At 46.1% G+C, this 15,152-nt stretch overlaps 1 protein-coding gene across 2 annotated transcripts in view; it reads left to right on the plus strand.

The window, feature by feature from the left end:
- The window catches only part of LOC121325741 (atrophin-1-like), an 88,606-nt gene extending 79,181 nt beyond the window's left edge, over window positions 1-9,425 (plus strand). For both annotated transcript variants that reach the window (XM_041268665.1, XM_041268666.1), the window contains one exon: window positions 7,542-9,425. In XM_041268665.1, coding sequence (XP_041124599.1) covers window positions 7,542-7,575 — 34 coding nt within the window. In that variant the 3' untranslated portion in view covers window positions 7,576-9,425. The remainder of the gene's footprint in view (window positions 1-7,541) is intronic.
- Window positions 9,426-15,152: the final 5,727 nt, after the last annotated feature.

A 15,152-nucleotide genomic window follows, 5' to 3' on the forward strand; every position in this document is an offset into this window, starting at 1 on the left:
AAAAAAAAAAAAAAAAGGACACTGCGTTACCGATGTCTTGTTGCGGGATCGGTACCGAGCTGTTTTCAATTAGTTTCGGTACCAATTGTATTCACACTACCTAAACTACTTTAGGTACAGTACCAGGTTTGCTGGTACCAACGTATTGCTGTCAGTACCAGAATTGGTACCAAGCTTGCTTGCTTTTGGTACCAGTTGTACTAGAAATTAGGTACCCAGACTTGTGTTTACTAGTCTGTAGATACCAAGTCAGGCTAGATACAGAGCACAGCTCAGTATTAGTTATTAGTTTGTGCTCAGCCTATTACATAGAGAATAAGCACTGTGTTTCACAGTTTTCAGCAAGCGATCCCTATGGACCAGGCTTGTGCACCAGTCGAGTGATCGCTCTATCACTCCTGCACAACTACCTCCTACGGAGACAGCTGGTAGAAGTAGGGGGCGCGCTAGGGAGCGCAATTCCAGAGAACATTGCTCTAGTGAGCACCGTTCCAAGGAAGGTAGCCAGAGGCCCCATTATGCAGAGCGCAGTGCCAGGGCACATAGCTCTAGGGACCTACCTCTAGGAAAGGACACAGGAGAAGCCCCACTTCCTCCTCCTCATCCTCATCCTTTTCCTCTCCTGCTTCTTCTCCTTCCCCCCCAAGGACTAAGAAGAGGAGGCACAAGTTCAGGTCATCGGACCGCTGGCATAGTATGTGCAAGATGTTCCAGCAACAGCAGTCAGCTCTGACCAAGTTGTTGAAAGAGCGGTTTGCCAGCACAGGCACCTGCTGTGCCTATGGTGACACAAGCACCTGTTCTGTTACACACAGTGACTTCTCTCCCCCCCCCCCCCATCCATTTGGGTTGGTGGGGGAGGAAATGGAGGATGCGCTCTCTGTCCTTGTTTCAGAAGAAGCGGAAGAGCAAGAAGGGGTTGTATTGGAGGAACAAGTGGCAATGGATTTGCTGCCCCTGCCTCTGTTACCTGGGGAGCTTATACCCTTGATGCATTGAGCCAATAAAGCAGTTAAGGTGCCATGTCCAAGCGCAAAGGCCGAGAGGTGCTTAGTGTTTGACGAGCGTAAGGAGAATCCATCTGAAGCCCCGCCCATCCTCCCGGATTTTTGGCAGCAGCTTACCTCGTCATGGCAACACCCAGCCAAAGCCCCTGCAACCCCTAGGTCGGGCACGACCAATAGGGTGCACAAGGGGGATAAGATGGGACTGGTCCAGTTCCCCCAAGTTGGATCGACCATACTAGCCTTGGTGCAGCCAGCGAAACGGGCCTTGCTGTCCAAGGACATCGCTTGTCCAAACAAGCAAATGTAGGGTCACGGAGGTCCTTCTAAAGCAAGCCTACTCCGATGACACCTTCATTGTGTGTTTGGGCTACTACAATATAGGGCTGGTGGCTTACTAGAGCCACATTTGGAGTTCTGCTGTTGAGGTGGGACTCACCCCAGATGAGCTGCAATTAATCTCTCGCATGTTGCTATGGCTGGCAAACTCCAGAGCCAAGCAACAGGGTGTAGTATGGCAGCATTGGTAGCAGCCACAGCTGACGGTGTGCATTCTCAAGCCAGGCCGATGTAGGGAAATAAGGCTGCTTTGCTTGACGCGCCTATTACACCAGGGCATACTTTCACAATTGCGGTGGATGATACGTTGCTTTGGTCCAAGGAAGCAAGGGAAGCAACAAAGATGTTGTATGAACTTGCCACTAAGCCTGCACCACCGCCTAAGAAGCAGTGGTATCAGAGCCCACCACCCCAGCCACAGTGGCAGCCTCAAGACGGTCCATGGGATCCTCCAGCAGTCGCTGGTACGTCGGGTCGAGGGCATGGTAGGCATAAATGGTTTCAGCCTGGCAAAAAACCTCAGGTGCTGAAGTCAAAGCAACGCCCTAGGACATTGCTGCCACAGGCCCAAGGCCCCTTCTCCAGGGACCATCTGGACTACTGGGACCAGTGCACCCATGATTCTTGGGTGCTCACCACTATACGTTGGGAGTACTCCTTACAATTCAGCCATGGACCATCCCACTTTCGGGGCGTGGTCCATACGCTGGTCAAGGACCCCCGAGCCAATGACTTACTGGCTTAGGAGCTAGAAACACTCCTGCACAAGCAGGCTATTCGCATCTTACCACTCAAAATACTTTCTGGTGACCAAACGGGATGGTGGCCTCAGACAGATCCTCGATCTCAGACAGGTCAACCTGTAGCATGCTATAGACCGCCAGATTCAGACGGTGAGCACAATAATCTGTTATACAATGACATTAGAAATGTGTGTAGCAAAGGAGAAGCCATACTAATGGGGGATTTCAACTTCCCCCAAATAAAATGGAAAAACCCGATGGGTAGCACGAAGGATGAAATAGAAATGGTGGAAATGACAAATGACTGCTTCCTAACACAATTTGTGAAGGCACCCACTAGAGGGGAGGCATGCCTTGATTTAGTCTTTTCAAATAACGAAGATAGAATAACTAAAACAGAGGTCAGAGAACCATTGGCAAACTCAGACCACAACATGGTCTCATTTGAAGTGTTTTTTAAATCCCCAAAAGTAATGACTAAAGCTAAGGTTTACAATTTTAGAAAAGCAAACTATGAAGGTATGAAACAGAGACTAACAGAAGTAGATTGGAGTAAAATAGAGAAAACACCCACAGAAGAAGGATGGTTGTTCTTCAAAAATGTAGTACTAGAGGCGCAAAACAATTATATCCCTAAAGTAGACAAATCTAAATGTAAAACTAAATTGCCAAAATGGTTTAATAGATCAATTAAAAAAAATATTCAGCGAAAAAAGGCACTTTACAGAGCATTAAAAAAAGGACCAAAAAGAAAGTACGCAGAAAGAGTACACAGAACTGCAAACGCAAGTCAAAAAGGAAGTTAGAAAGGCCAAGAGAGAAATAGAAATGAACATTGCTAAGGGAGCTAAAACCAATTCCAAAATGTTTTTCCAATATTACAACAGCAAGAGAACATTCAAAGAGGAGATTAAATGTTTAAGAGATACAAATGGCAAAATCGTAGAGGAAGAAAAAAAAATAGCAAATATGTTAAATGATTACTTTTCACAAGTTTTTACAAAGGAAGATACTGACAACATGCCCCACATGTCATCCAGTTCCTATCCAGTTTTAAATAACTTTAGCATAACTGAGGCAGAAGTGTTAAAGGGACTAGGAGCTCTTAAAATAAACAAATCCCCTGGGCCGGATGAGATCCTCCCAGTAGTACTCAAAGAAATGAAAGAAGTTATTTACAAACCGCTAACCAAGATCATGCAGCAGTCTCTTGACACAGGGGTGGTACCGACAGACTGGAAAATTGCAAACGTAATACCGATCCACAAAAAGGGAAACAAAACTGAACCAGGTAACTACAGACCAGTAAGCCTGACTTCTATTATATGCAAACTTATGGAAACTATAATAAGATCCAAAATGGAAAATTACCTTTATGGTAACAGGGTACTGGGAGACAGTCAACATGGTTTTAGGAAAGGGAGATCGTGCCTAACTAACTTGCTTGATTTTTTTGAGGATGCAACATCGATAATGGATAATTGCAAAGCATATGACATGGTTTATTTAGATTTCCAGAAAGCTTTTGACAAAGTCCCGCACAAAAGATTAATTCTCAAACTGAACGCAGTTGGGATTCAAGGAAACGCATGTACATGGATTAGGGAGTGGTTAACATGTAGAAAACAGAAAGTAGTGATTAGAGGAAAAACCTCAGAATGGAGTGTGGTAACCAGCGGTGTACCACAGGGATCAGTATTAGGTCCTCTGCTATTCCTAATCTACATTAATGATTTAGATTCTGGTATAGTAAGCAAACTTGTTAAATTTGCAGACGACACAAAAGTAGGAGGAGTGGCAAACACTGTTGCAGCAGCAAAGGTCATTCAAAATGATCTAGACAAGATTCAGAACTGGGCAGACACATGGCAAATGACATTTAATAGAGAAAAGTGTAAGGTACTGCACGCAGGAAATAAAAATGTACATTATAAATATCATATGGGAGATATTGAAATTGGAGAAGGAATCTATGAAAAAGACCTAGGAGTTTTTGTTGACTCAGAAATGTCTTCATCTAGACAATGTGGGGAAGCTATAAAAAAGGCTAACAAGATGCTCGGATACATTGTGAAAAGTGTTGAATTTAAATCAAGGGAAGTAATGTTAAAACTGTACAATGCACTTGTAAGACCTCATCTTGAATATTGTGTGCAGTTCTGGTCACCTCGCTATAAAAAAGATATTGCTGCTCTAGAAAGAGTGCAAAGAAGAGCGACCAGAATTATTCCGGGCTTAAAAGGCATGTCATATGCAGACAGGCTAAAAGAATTGAATCTGTTCAGTCTTGAACAAAGAAGACTACGTGGCGACCTAATTCAAGCATTCAAAATTCTAAAAGGTATTGACAGTGTCGACCCAAGGGACTTTTTCAGCCTGAAAAAAGAAAACAAGGACCAGGGGTCACAAATGGAGTTTAGAAAAAAGGGGCATTCAGAACAGAAAATAGGAGACACTTTTTTACACAGAGAATTGTGAGGGTCTGGAATCAACTCCCCAGTAATGTTGTTGAAGCTGACACCCTGGGATCCTTCAAGAAGCTGCTTGATGAGATTTTGGGATCAATAAGCTACTAACAACCAAACGAGCAAGATGGGCCGAATGGCCTCCTCTCGTTTGTAAACTTTCTTATGTTCTTATGTTCTTACCTGAGCCACAGGTGGTTCAAGATATTGACCCTGCGACGGCTGTCGCAGTCCATCAGGCCAGGCGACTGGTTCACAACAGTGGCCTTACAGGATGCCTGCTTCCACATTCCCATAAAACCAGGGTATCACAAGTACCTTCGGTTTGCCTTTCAAGAAAAAGGCTTTCGTGTACTGCTGTTCGACCTGTCCCTGGTGCCATGTGTTTTTACAAAATGCATGGACGCTATTCTGGCCACTCTGAGACTCAAGGGTATCAGAGTTCAAAATTACCTGGATGACTCGCTCACTTGTGCGGAGTCGCCAGGTCAGGCACGACAACACACGCAACGCATCACTGATCACTTCTTCAGACTAGGTCTGAAAATGAATCATGCGAAAAGCCAGCTGGACTCTCAGTCCATGACAGCTGCTCTGCATGCCAGCCTGTCTAGACTTATTCTGGTTAGGCAGAGCTTTACCAGTAGTGACATTCCAGAAACTTCTGGGCTTGATGGCAGCAGCTTCTCAATCCCTTCCCCTGGGCCTTCTACATATGCGGTCCCTATAGGTTTGATTCAACAGGATAGTCCCTCACCCAATGCTGAACCGCAGCCGCTTAATGACAATGTCCAGATCCTGTCTCCAGACTCTCTCTTGGTGGAAACAACCAACCCACCTGCACTTAGGTATCAGGCTGGGAGCAGTCACAAGAAGAGAAATGATCACCACCGAATGTGGAACATTCTGGGTGCACAACGGGTGTCCTTGGTGGAGCCGACACATAAATCTACTGGAACTGCAAGAGGAGTTTCTAACCCTTCAATTCTTTCTGGAGGAGATCAAGGGGAGACACATGCTTGTCCGGATGGACAACACAACATTGGCGGCTTACATCAACCACCAAGGTGGTATGATGTCACCCAGTCTCAACAGGGTGGTCACCAGGCTTCTGCTCTGGGCACACACCTAACTCCTCTCATCTGCCAGGAGTGGTAAATGGACGGTGCAGATTGGACACTCCATCCCAAGGTAGTGATCCTCATGTGGGAGCGGTTCAGGAGAGCAAAGGTTGATCTCTTTGCCTCCCAGGAGTCGACTCATTGCACCCTGTGGTTCTCCATAAAGAGAGACGAAGGGGGTCTAGGGGTCAATGCACTGGCTCACCAGTGGCCAGCACAACCACTGTATGCATTCCTGCCATTAGTACTGCTATCGCTGTGTCTAGAGAAGATCAGGACAGAGCCATGGTCCTACTAGTGATACCTCACTGGCCCAAGAAAGCCCGGTTTGCCACGGTGATACAGCACCTGTGCGGAGAACCATGGGAATTGCCAATTGCGACCTGCTCAGTCAGGCACAGGGCAGTCTGTGGCACCACGACCCATTGAGCCTGCAGCTCTTGGTTTGGCCCCTGAGCGGATGCATTTGAGCCGTCTCGGTCTGTCTAATAGTGTGATTGACACCCTACAGAATGCTAGGGCTGCCTCAACTCATTCCCAGTATGGTTACAAGTGGGGCGTTTTTCAGACGTGGTGTCTATCGCGGGGTGAATATCCCACGTCATGTCCAATGACAATAATCTTGCAATTCTTGCAAGACCTGTTGGATGAAGACGAAACCACCTTTTGAGCCCATGCAGTCCGCAGAGTTCAAATTCTTGTCTTTTAAAACGGCTTTTTTGGTAGCTGTCACTTCCGCATAGTGAGTAATTGAGCTAGAGGCCCTATCCGTGGCTAAAGCTTGTTTGTTTTTTGCACAAGGGAGGTCACGAGTGACACTCCGGACCAACCCAGCGTTTTTACCAAAGACAATTTAGGTTTTTCATGTCAATCAGTCGGTGGTGTTAGGGCTTTCACCACCCACCCCCCCTTCCCCCACCCCTTTCCAATCTGGCAGAGACAGGATGCTCCACACACTGTGCCTGGTAAGGACACTGGCATACTATGTGGAGAGGACAAAAAGTTGGCGCCAATTGGAGCAACTCTTTGTTTGCTACGGCTCTCAGTCCCAAGGGCAGGCTATGTCGAAACAGCGCCTGTCTCGGTGGCTGACGGAGACCGTGAAGACCGTATCAACTTTCCAAGTTGCCCCCGCCAGAGAAAATAACTGGCCATTCCACTAGGGGGCAGGCCACTTCTTGGGTGATGTTCCAGGGCGTATCTGTCGCAGACATATGCAATGCAGCGGTAAGGGAGACTCCCCATACGTTCACGAGGTTATACAGGATGAACATCGTGGATCCTCTGTTTCCTGGATTTGGAACACGGCTGCTGAGGGCTGCTTCGGAGGCCTTCCCCTCAACCACAGATTAATCGGTGGGTAACCTAGTTACCTTAGGACAGCTAGTGCCATTAGCTCAGAAGAGTCTTGCGCCTGTCCTCACGACAGATTGGGTATACTTACCCATTAGTGATGGTTCATATTTCGTATTTGTAAGAGAATGTTAGGTTATTATCATAACCCTGGTTCTCTGAAATAGAAATATTAACTATCAGTCTTCATGGTCGCTGCGGAGCCACAAGACTCAAAAGTAAAAGAGAATTTGCAAATGGACGCGGTGTGCTTTTGTCGGGGCAACTCACACTGCATCATACATGCTTCCGTTCTTGGGTTCTTAAAGGGAAATAACCCATTAGTGATGGTTAGTATTTCTATTTGAGAGAACTAGGGTTATGATAATAACCTAACGTTTTCTTAGTATGAGAGGAGAATGACTGGGCTGGATGGTTAGTGTTCATTTTCTGAGATTTCTTTCCAGGAAGCTGTAGGTCATGTATATTCTTATGTATTTTCTGAATTGTTTTAAATGTTTCTTTGTCTTTTTTTAGCCACATGAAGAAGGAAAATGATAAAGCACTTTGAGCAGGTGAAGTGGCCAGAGAGAAGTCATCTCACCATCAATGAAGAAAGAAAGAAGGAAAGAGTGACAGTGCAAAATGAAGGGAAGGAAAAAGACAGCTGGCAAGATGGAAAATGTATTAAGTTCCTGAAGATAAATCCAGAAGGTTTGAAAGCAATTTATTTAATGAACGTTTTTTGAGAAGACAGTATATTTGAAATACGTCCTTTTAATTTTGATATCATTAATTGAGCACTTAATATTCTGGATTCATACATTTTACATTTTAAATGACCTCATCTAAGAGAAAGTAAAGGGTGCTCCCTCTAGTCCAGGGCAAGTTTGAGTCATAGAGACTGAACTGCTGCTCCCTCCCTCATCCCCTAAGAGAAAGGCCCCCCTTTAAAAACATAACTAAAAAAGAATGATGAATCTTATTTTGATATCATGCTGTTACGGTAATGTAAATACTCTCAATGTGGTGCCACAGTCACATGTTTTGTCTATTAATGTCTATTGTATGTATGAAAAATGTGTGTAATTAAAAAAAAAATCTTTTGGAAACGGGGGTGTTATTTGCAAGTTGTTTTAGCTAATGAGTCAATACTTTTTTTGATGTACCCCATCTTTTTGTTGTCCCCATGTATGCATTACCCCACGACAGACCCCTTGCTTTCTCCCTTGCATTCTTTCTTTCTCACTAAATATCTTGGTATCCCTGAACAGATCTTCACATACACACAAAAAATGTTCATGAGTGAGCAAAGCAAGCTGTCCCTCACGTGCAGTAACAGCTCAGAACCACCGGGGGATCTTTGTTTTTCAGCATTGTGTTTCTGCTGCAGCGGCACTGAGTCTGACTTCCAGCAATGGGGCTCCTTCACAGAGCACAGATCATTTAAATCAACTGAATGCAGTTTATGAAACAATTATCTGTTCAGGGCTACAGAGAGATTTAGTGTTAAAGCACTAAAGCAAGCAAGGGGTCTCAATAGTGGGGTAACACAGGGTTTCATTCTTAGGTGGGCCAGATGTCAATTCCAGAGTCAAAAACAATATAAAAACACAAGTCCAGCCTTGGGGTCCCTTTGTTGGCAGTCCTGTTTGTTTCTGTTCCTCAAAAGGAAAGTGGATGGCACAACACACTTTTACATTCAGCGTTTTTATTCATTTTGTTTTTTATAAAACATATTTCTCAGAGATTTTCTTTAATACCCTCACCCCCTTTTCTAAAACGATCTTTTTAAATATATGAATTTATCAAAAAATTAATTAAAACTGTAAATAATGATGTTTTTTCATGGCACGTGTTCTGTGTGTGAGAGAGAGTTTGGGAATGTGTGTGTGAGAGACAGAGAGAGAGAGAGAGATTGTGAGTGAGTGAGATTGTGAGTGTGAGCGAGTGTGAGAGACATTGGGATTTTGAGCGAGTGAGATTGGGAGTGTGAGGGAGTGCGAGTGAGATTGGGAGTGTGAGCGAGTGTGAGAGACATTGGGAGTGTGAGCGAGTGAGATAGGGAGTGCGAATGAGATTGGGAGTGTGAGCGAGTGTGAGAGACATTGGGAGTGTGAGCGAGTGTGAGAGACATTGGTAGTGTGAGCCAGTGTGTGAACATTGGGAGTGTGAGAGAATGGGAGTATGAGCGAGTCTGTGTGTGAGAGTTGATCTGCCTTGCCTGCCTGCCCCCCGCTCTGCTGAGCTGTGCTGATGTGGGCTCCGCACCAAATCCCTACTCTCTCTTACCATTGCACGCAGATAGATGCTGAAACCCTATTGATCACTACTGCTTTGTTTTGTTGCATTTCCTGACTGATAAAATGCATGGGGTTACCCTTTTTTTTTTGATAAAAAAAAAAAGATTCAAGTGATAATTATTATTGTTGTTATTATGATTTTATATTATTTTTACATTTTTTTCTGTGTAAAAAACAAACTGACATAATAAATAATTTGTTTTTTTCATGTGTTGTGCTGCTTATTGTGTCAGTGATAGGGATATAGTGGAGGTGTCCATCTGTCAATATGTGTGTCACACATTTCAGTATGACATCAGACTTGCATCGAACCAAAGCTTACAAAGAAAAAAGCATATTTTAGGAGGTGTGTTATGAAAAGATTATTTTTTTCTTGTACAACACCCACAATCAAACCAGACCTAGAGAATCACAGAATACCGCTGTGTACCGAGTATGAAGGCAGAATCTCAAAGCGTTTTTATCACCTGGGAACCAAACAGTCACCTGACAATGTGGCAGCCATCTTAGGTCAGAGGTCAAAGTGGCTGTAGAGTTTCCACAACACTGGAAATATGAAGCTGCAGGTGCAATGGGTTATCAGATATTAGTTATAGTAGATGCAACAATGGCGGGCTGACTAACTGTGACAGAAATATAATGAGTTCTGGTTGGAAATCTCCCTCCCGACCGGTGGGGGCGCTAAGTAGCGAAAGGGGAAGACTTTGGACGGGTTGGCCTGACAGTTCATTTCCTGGGTCAGGAAGTCGGTCAGTCGGAATGAAGGTGAGACTCCGTTGCAGGAATGTATTGACCTGGAAGGTAAACGAGGTAGCAGCTGTAAGCAAGACATGCTGCTGCAATCGCTTACCAGGGGTCATGCGTAATAGCATAAAGGGGTCAGAGAATCGTAAGTCTTTTCCTTCACTTTGGTTACGAAACCTAACCTGGAAGGACCCACGCAGTGTGCGAAATAAATAATCATGAGTGTTTTTGTTTGTCTTGTCTATAATTGTTACTTGTGTGTTTATAGACGGCGAACAAGTTTCAGAGTTGTCGCTGTTAGCCAGCAATAAACCTGGACAACACTTCACCACTTGTTCACCACTGTAGCATGTATTTATATTGTACTTCACCACAAGCACTGAGAGCACTCACTTTGGACCACTGATCATGTTGTGTCTAATTTTTTGTGTTACTACTGTGCTTATTATTTGCAGGACTGTAACCCTTTCACTACTGTGCAATGCACATTGTTGTGTATTACAAGCTCATTATTGTTTACTGACTGGTCATCAGACCATTGCATTATAAAACCATTACAAACAAACCATTTTACCCATACTTTGTTGTCCGTTTGTTTTGTGGGATTACTGCACCAGCACCACACCTGCTTGACTAATTATCACTTTGCCACACTATCTCATATTATAATACAGGCTCCCCTTACAAGCATGCTTCAAAAGTACAAAATCACAGAGGGGTACAGCTGATAAAATGTAATCTCAGACCCTTTAAAATTAAAATAATCTTGTTTTTTGTAGCTTACTCTTTAAAGAAGTAACCTCTAAAAAAAGACTACATAGCCACTGAATTTTAACTAGCCGCTCTAGATCTCGTAGGTTCTTCATGCTGGTCTCCCTCCATTCTGCTACAATCTTACGACAATCAAACAAGATGTCTGGTAAAGATCTCTATGGCAATGTCAAGTTCACTCGGAACCCAGGCGACCAAACATCTGCTAAACTGTGTGCAGGTGAGCTTTGTCTTTGTAAGCTTGGTGCTTTATTATATGAAGAACAGTCTCCCTTTAAAATTGTTGCGCACATTTTTCTGAACTTTGCTGACACACTTGCCTGGGTCTCAGACTCTGCTGTGTAACTCTCTGTGCCAGTTTGCAGTGGTAAAGAGCTGTTTGCCCTAACCAGACTCGTGTTTCTAATGTTGCGGAGGTGGGAAGGAGATTCTTGCTCATCCATAACTATTAAACACTCAGTAGTGCTACATCTAGAAATAAAGGAACTTCATAAATTCAATGACACACGTTTTGACTACATAAACAATTTGCAGGAATGTGAGTTTTCTGTGTCTGGTTTATGTATTGAACTGCACAGGAGAAATGACCTCCGTTTAATTTATTTTAATAAAATATGCACAAAAATAATGTTTGTTTAGGGGTGAAAATGATGGGTAGGGCTGGTTACAGCAAACAAACATATATCAGCCCTAATCCTACCTTTTTAATTACTTTTAAAATACTCTTAGACGATCTTGAACTGTACCACCAAACTCCTCCATGCAATCAGCCCATTGCCAAGGTTTATCCAATCCCTGCCTGACCCGTATCTGATCGAAATGGAGTTGTATAGAGTACTTGCAGGTACTCACTTTCCCCAAGATGGCCGACTTCCAGTATCCGCCCACTGTCGAGTAGACCCGTCTATGTAGACATATATAGAACTAGACCCGCCAATGGCTGACTTCTCAGTGGAGTCGAACGAGATTTCGGTCCGCCATCTTCGATACTTATGAGTCTGCTGCTGAGAGTGCTATAACCAATGTAAACAGGCAGATACGCACAGCGTTTTTCGGGGTTTAATTTATTTAGCTTCAATAAAATTGTATTTTTTAAACTTGGATATTAAACTATTAAATTATTCTCCAACTCTTGCTTTGTCTAGTTCATTTATGTATTTAGTTGCAAAAGCAAGTCGATTGTATTTCCCTTGCATTCGTGCTGAAAGTTTTTCCGGAATCAATGATTTGCGTGGTAGGTCGCTCTTTGTTATCTGTTTGTCGTGTGTGAGCGACTGCCTGTGCAGTCAACCTCGGGAGTGGTTGTCTGAACACAGTGTTCGGTGCCCTCTGCTATAGCGCTAGTATGTGAATGCACAGCGCTGCACTATTTAATCAGTGCTTGAGCACTTGATTACAGCCAGTGCAAGTAGTGCTCAGTGCACAGCCGATGTAGAACACTGAACTGATGTCAAGCAAGCCAGGGTTCCACCCCAACTATGGCCTGCAAGGCCGTGATCCAGCAGGAGGCTAAGCATACACTCTGGCACGGTGCTTGGGTGTCCAACATGCCACCTTGACCCTCGAAAGAGAGGTGGCTTGCATTATCTGTGTGGTTTTTCAGACTCGGGTAAGGGAAATAGGTTGAAGAGGGTTCTGCATCCTCGGTGGCTCTTGTAACCCTAGAGCCCCTCCTCCATGAACTGTCCCAGGATCCCCTGCTGGACATCCCCAACGTGCAGGCCCCCTGTAGTCACTCCCCATCTCCACATGCGAGAAGGGTGAAGCGTTTGAAGCAGATGAGGGACGTTATGGACCTCAAATCCCAGATGGCCCAGGTCCTGGAGCTTTTGGCCAAAAACGCATTTGACATCCCGCCCCCCCCCCCCCCCCCCCCAGGGGAGATCAGGGTGGATGGGAAGAGGCGTCTCAGCTGGTGCAAGAGGACACGCTTTCTATAGCGGCCTCTGGGGATGGGGTTTCCTTCTCCTCTGACACGCAGGTAGGAGGGGAGCTTGAACCCTTTGCTGAGGAACAATCTGGCTTCGAGGTAGCCTAGCTAGTCAGTGCTCCCCTGTTGTCTAGTTCAGTTTAGGCACGGATGGGACGCACTGCAGCTTTACTGCCGGTCCCTTGGACGTCAGCGGCAGAACTATGCTGGTCCGTTTTCCAGACACAGGTGATGGCTCCTCCACCTCAAAAGTTCCCGTCCTTCCCGGATTTAATGGAGGAGGTACGCTCCTTTCAGTATCATCCGGCTTCAGGTCCTAGCATGCTGAAACAGGCCTCACCACTTGCCTTTCTAGAAGGAATGGAAAAGCTGGGCCTAGCGGGGTTCCCCCCAGTAGACTCCACCATCGCAGCCCTTGTTAAGGCCCCACTAGTGGGTGGGTTGGCTAAAGACCCGGTGTGCCCAAACCCTTAGTGCAGGGTGACAAACGCACCTCAAGCTGGCGCATACAGCATTCTATATGGACGGTGTACTGCGTGAGGTCCCGCTCCCTGAGCCAGCAGTGACAGAGCTACGTCTCCTGTCCAGCACGCTGCTGCAGATCTCTGGTCTCCAAGGGCAAGCTCTTGGCCGGAGCCTAGCTAGATTGATTGTGGCTCGAAGACAGATCCTGCAGAGATCCCACCAGGAACCTGAGGCGTACCGGCAGATGGCCACATTGCTTGCTCCCGCGAGGCATGACGAACCGCTGACGAGTTCCTCCGACATGGACTGTCATCAGGACAGTTCCAGTCCCCACGACTCCGCTGGGTGTCCTAAGGCATAACTTACAGGTACATCAGCAGCGAACAACCGGGCCCACCCAGCAGGAAGAGGGAACGCAGGACGCGGCCAGCCCACACACTAGCGTCCCAGGAGGCATGTCCAGGACCAATGCCCTAGACAGCCACCCCAAACTGCCCAGCCGCAACCTCAGCAGACCAGGAAGGGCCCCTGAAGGCTGGCGCACTCAGACCCCCTTTTCAGTACAACAGCTGCAGTACTGGCGCATTTGCTCCTCTGACACCTGGGTGCTTGCCACCGTGCACAACAGTTACGTGCTTCAGTTCTGCTTGGGACAGTTACGTGACTTCAGTTCTGGAATTTTCTGGTACTCAAAAAAGATGCTGTTTCGCCCCATCCTAGCCATGAGGCTCCTCAACCCCAACTCCCATGAAGAGGGTTATTGCTCGAACTATTATCTGGTGCTCAAAAAAGATGGTGGCTTTCTCCCCATCCTTCACCTGAGGCTCCTCAACGAGTTCTTAAAAGGGAGGAAGTTCCAGATATCCCGTACGTTGTTGCATGAACCCTGAAGTCCCGAGCCTGAGGTCACGCGTAACAGAGAGTGGACAATCTGCTGTCTCGACTTCCCGTCCCCAACGGAGAAATGACAAAGCTGCCCCTAAAGTGGGTAGGAGATAACCGGTCTTGACAACCAGACACATGGTATAGCTGGACTTATTGCTCGAACTGCTTCGCTGGTGCTCAAAAAAGATGGTGGCTTTCTCCCCATCCTTCACCTGAGGCTCCAAACGTGACAGACACCATCGGCTGACTCACCGTCACGTTCTCTGTCAGCCCTACGCTGGTGAAGGACGTCTCACCTGCGTGGGGTGTGTGGATGGGAGTAGTGTTAAACTTCCAAGTGGTAATGACAACCGCCTCCAACTTGGGTTGGGGGGCGGTCTGGAAAGGGCAGAACGAGTATGTGTGATCCTGGCTGGCACAGGAAGTATCTCTGCTTCTCTTTTCAGGGAAGTGTTTATGTGTTTGCTGTGCTGCTATCTTGCTCCTCGTACGTTTTCAAAGTATGGACGCTATCCTGGACCCCCTGCAGCTGGTTGATCTGTTCCCAGTTGTAAGAGAGATCAGTGGCACACACGACAGTAGTGACAGAGCATCTGGTGAGGCTAGGCCTCACCATCAACAATGCAAAGAGTCAGCTTACACCAGTGCAGTGCACAACGTACTTGGGACTTCAGCTGGACTCCAGTGCGATGTGCGCATACCTGGTAGACGACAGAGCTGCAGCTATCCAGGGTTGCCTCTCCCTGTTTCGACGGGGATTTCAGGCCATCCTTCTATTGTGCCAGAAACTGTTGGGTCTGATTAGCCATATCGACCGTTCAGCTGGGTCTGCTTCGCATTCGCCCGCTGGAAGCGTGGCTAAATGCGTTTCACCTAAATTCCAAACGTGACAAGACACCGTCGGCTGACAGTGTCTCACACGTGCTTGGCAGCCCTACGCTGGTGGAAAGGCACAGGACTCGGTCCTGGCACCTGTCCCTGCAGGGTTTTTGCCCTCCAATTGGGAGTAGTGTACTTTATTGGACCTTGGTAGAAGACTTAATTGGTCCA

This window comes from Polyodon spathula, chromosome 13 (genome assembly GCF_017654505.1).
Source record: "Polyodon spathula isolate WHYD16114869_AA chromosome 13, ASM1765450v1, whole genome shotgun sequence".
Classification (NCBI taxonomy): Eukaryota; Metazoa; Chordata; class Actinopteri; order Acipenseriformes; family Polyodontidae; genus Polyodon; species Polyodon spathula.